Raw genomic sequence first — 4,612 nt, 5'->3', positions numbered from 1 at the left:
CAGAGAACTTGCTGCCACAAGTACAAACTTTTTTTGTTTGTTTCAGGATAAAGCGAATGGCGGGCATGAAGGAGTCTCAGATCAGTGCAGAGATCGAGCTGCTGCCCACCAACGATAAGAAGAAGTGGGCGAGACCTCCGATCTCCATGAACTTTGAGGTGAGAGCATCAACGGTCGTCATCAGCCACCGGCTGTCTTCCTCCTCACCGCTGACTGTCTTTAAACTCTGCTTCCTTTTAATTACTGTGGCTTTATCCACCTCTTCCTCCTCTTCCTCCTCCGTATCTTCATCCTCAGGTCCCGTTTGCTCCTTCGGGTCTGAAGGTTCGCTACCTGAAGGTCTTTGAGCCCAAACTGAACTACAGCGATCACGACGTCATTAAATGGGTTCGGTACATCGGTCGCAGCGGGATCTATGAGACACGCTGTTGACGCCGCCGGGGCTGATGGGAAGGAATGGGGGAGGCCCTGTGACATCATTGTTGTTGCTGTTGTTGTTGTTGTCGCCGTGGTGATCTTCAGACACACATACATTTCCTGTTTATTATCTTCAGTTTACAAACTCGTATTCTGCTCTGTGGCCTCTTTATTATTATTCCTGTTACTGTTGTTATTACTGTTGTTGTTGTTTCTGAGCTTCAACCAGCTGCTGCCGACACATTCCCGCGTTAAGCTCTGAGGGACGCCGATCAGCCAATCACATTCCAGGAAACATCAAGGAGCAGGGTTTAAAAAATGACTTGATGTAGATCTCAGAGCTAAATTCATCTTCTGTGTTTGTGTCGAGGCAGAAACCCGACAGACCTAAAACTTTCAGACCTGGACACTTAAATCCAGACCTGGACACTTTAAACCAGACTTGAACCAGACCTGGGCACTTTAAACCAGACCTGAACTGGACTTGGACACATTAAACCAAATCTGAACTAGACTTGTACCAGATCTTGGCACTTTAAACCAGACTTGAACCAGACCTGGAAACTTACCTGGACACATTAAATCATATCGAAACTAGACCTGGACACTTAACCAGACTTGAACCAGACCTGGAAGCTTTAAACCAGACTTGAACCACGAGACCTGGACACTTTAGACCAGACTTGAACCAGACCTGAAAGCTTTAAACCACATCTGGAAACATTAAACTAGATCTAAACGGGACCTGGACACTTTAGACAAGACTTGAACCAGACCTTGACTTATCAAACCAGATATAAACCAGACCTGGACACTTTAAACCAGATATAAACCAGACCTGGACACTTTAAACCAGACCTGGAAGCTTCAAGCCATATCTGGACTCATTACACCAGAACTAAACCGTATCTGGACAGTTAAAACCGGGCTTGAACCAGACCCAGACTCTTCAAACCAGACGTAAACAGAGTAGGACTTCCTGTCTCGTAGTCAGTCTGTGGTAAACTGCGTTATTACCCAGCATGCATCAGTGTATTATTGTTTTTTTTACAGTTTTGTACCCTGATCAGCTGATTGACATGAATCAGTCTGAGGTGTGTAAACCAGACGGATGTTGTGATCATGGTGGTGGTGATGATGATGATGGTGGTGATGATGGTGGTTCATCTGTTTTCTCAGTAAAACCAGTCAGACTGACTTTGATGTTTCGACTCTCTGTGTACACACCCAACACAGCTTCATACACCGTCATGCCGGCTCACTCTACATCAGCCACGCATCAAATATCAAGAACATTTTGTTATTTCATTGTTTCTGTGGACTTTAAGCTGTAGGTGTGGTGGACCGAGTAATCCAGTGCTAACCAAATGTACAGAAAAGTATACCAGTATGTCCTTCACTGGGAAGCAAATGGATTTCTTCTTTTGGTCCTTCAAGATGTTTCACCTTCACCTGAGAGGTTTCCTCAGTTTTAAGTTCCAGATATTTATTCTTTCAGCCGTATTACATGACTTAATAGCCTACTAATGACTCAAGACTTGCGTGGCTCGATGTGGGAATGGTTGAGAAACTGCCTGAGAGGGATGGTGAATGGTGGTAGGACTACTTGGTAAGAAGCACCATGCTGGTGATGAATCTGTGTGGGGAGGTAACGCTCATGGTGTGAGAACAGAAGGTGTTCGTGGTGGTTAAATGGCCAGAGGATGGATGACTCGAGGAATGAATTATGGGGAAAAAACCGCCTGGAGAGGGATGAGTTAAAGTGTGATTGGAGGTGGTAGCTACCTGGGGAGGGATTACTGAAGGTGTAAATATGATTAAAACTGCTCAGGGAGGTGTGACTGGTGGTGCAGGTGGGGACGGATAACTCAAGTCAGTGTTGGTGAAACTGCCTGGGGAGTGATAATTTAATCTGTTAAGTAAACCTGCTGAGGGAGGGATGACTGGAGGTGTGACTGGTGGAGAAGCTGCCTGCTGGGAGGTGACTAAAGGTGTTGATGCTGGTAAACCTGCTTGTGGAGAAACAGCTTGAGGTGTTACAACTACCTGGTGCTGGATGAACTCATATGTTCATGGTGGTGAAAGTGTTGAGGGATCACAGAACTGTTTTATCAACATCCGATAAGTGGTTTATGTTGTCGACTTCTCCTCTGAGGAATCCTTCTGGAGTCACTTCCTGTCCTGTTTCACTAAATAACTACTATTACTGTTCCTCTGTTTTTGACGGAGATAAAACTGAAGCTTCGTTTAAACCTTTGTGTCTTCGCTGCAGCTCGCTGTGCAGAACAGGACGTCGCAGCTGAATGTTGAAACGTCCAGTTTTCGGTTTCTGCCGGTCGCCATGACGACCCGCGGCCTGTAAAAACAGACGGCGAGTCGTTTCTTTTCAGTAAATGAAGACAAGACGAGGTGGCTGCTGGGGAGGTGTGGGAACCTGCTGGACCAGAGTGTGTTTGTGTTGCTGTGTTCTCGGTGTGTGGATGGACAGATGAATGGGCAGAGGTGTAATTAAATCGTCATCCTTCAGCCCCGGCTGAAAGTCCGTCTCCTCCTCCGTCTCTCTGAGCGACGTGCCGTCAGAAGCCCGACTCTCAGGCCCGGAGGTCGGCTGGATGGAGGCCAGCGGAGGCCCCCGGGGGCCCCACAGACTCATCATGGGACACTGCAGAGCCAGAAGGCTGCACCTGAGGAGGACGTCTGCAGCTGCTGAAAGCTCCAGAGGCCTTTTAGTGAAGGTTCAGTATCATGAACAGGAAAAAGTTCAGACTTCGCTTTCTGTCACTTTACTGATTTAACTCTAAATACATTAGAGGGATAGTTTCCCACCAGCCTAAACTCAGTGACCCAGAACATGTTTTAAAAGTGTTCCGACTCCAAACTGTGACGTTAACAATCCTGTCGATGTGTCCAGAACCTGAACACAGTGAAATTCTGAAGTTTTGTTTGACTTCATGAAGAAACACTAAATGCATTTGACACGCTGACCTTAAGAAATGTAACGTAGGTGTAAGAACATGACTGTTTTCTAGAACAAACGATTAACTAATTGAGAAAATAATCTGCAGATAGTTAAGATTCTGGTTAGTTGTAGCTCTAATTTCATCACCACCAAATATCTCCAATAGAAATGAGGAAGCGTAGAACTTCTGGGTACCACATGAAGCTTGTGAAGAACCAAAGAACCTTATGAAGAACCATTATCTTTCTAAGTGTATGACAGTTTCAGGCCTTAAGGATTATTTTCATGAAACAAACTTTTCTAAATCTAACTTTTAAGGAGTATTAAGGGTGTGATGTAAGAGCGAGTAGGGAGTTTAGGTACTTGTATCAGTCGCATCAAGTCCCCACAGGTCGGTTTTAGTCTGAAGAAAGTTGTTGTATCTGCTGTAAAACAACCCAATGAATGAGTTGCAGACTGTTTGATCTTCAGCTGTCAGGACGTAAACCTTCTGTGTCATCACCTCGTCACTCTTTGACCTTCATCCTCCTCATCATCATCAGCAGAACTCGTCTCTGACTTTCCAACATCCTCTTTCGGTCTCAGGTTTCCATCGATCGACCGTCGCTCTGCCAGCGGGGAGAGAGAGAGAGTCGGCGGCGTGAGGTCACAGCATTGTTGCAGTGCATGATGGGAGTCTGCCAGGCCGCTCGGCTGCCAACATTCAAAGCTCACAATGCGGCTTTAATGAGCTGCTTAACATGCACCATATGATGAGCTCCTCCAAAGATGCCTCTGCAGGCAGTTTGTCAGAGTGAAGGTGACCGCGAGCTGGACGCCGGCGCCGAGTGTGGGCGGACAGATAAACACCACGACAATGAGCACAATATAAACAACAATAACGGGCGGGGGAGGGGCTGTCACTGATGAGGCCGCGAGAAATGATTCATTTATCTTCTGCGGATTAATTTAAGCAATAAAGCGTCCAAAATAAAGCCCCGTCAGCAGCTTTGTGATTCTGTTGTCCCGCCGGAGAAACGGCTGCTAATCAATACTTCATATTAACAGCCAATCAGAGGAGTCTGTGAACGAGGTCGTCAGTCGGGTTTTAGTGCAGAATTGAGTTTAAGATGTTTGTTTCCATCCTGCTGCTGTGTGAAGATAAAGAGGTGATGAAGGAAACAGCGTCGTCATCATCGTCCTGACTGAATGAACTGGACCAAAGCCTGAACCTGCACCTTGTTCCTTCGCTTCAGA

At 46.2% G+C, this 4,612-nt stretch overlaps 1 protein-coding gene across 1 annotated transcript in view; it reads left to right on the top strand.

Annotated features, from left to right (window-relative positions):
- Positions 1-1,615, top strand: part of ap2m1b (adaptor related protein complex 2 subunit mu 1b) — a 14,552-nt gene extending 12,937 nt beyond the window's left edge. The window contains exons 11-12 of the mRNA XM_008298442.1: positions 47-158; positions 298-1,615. Coding sequence (XP_008296664.1) covers positions 47-158; positions 298-432 — 247 coding nt within the window. The 3' untranslated portion in view covers positions 433-1,615. The remainder of the gene's footprint in view (positions 1-46; positions 159-297) is intronic.
- Positions 1,616-4,612: the final 2,997 nt, after the last annotated feature.

The sequence above is a fragment of the Stegastes partitus genome, unplaced genomic scaffold, assembly GCF_000690725.1.
Source record: "Stegastes partitus isolate 25-593 unplaced genomic scaffold, Stegastes_partitus-1.0.2 Scaffold1318, whole genome shotgun sequence".
In the NCBI taxonomy this organism is placed as follows: domain Eukaryota; kingdom Metazoa; phylum Chordata; class Actinopteri; family Pomacentridae; genus Stegastes; species Stegastes partitus.
This window is presented reverse-complemented; position numbering and strand designations above follow the sequence as displayed.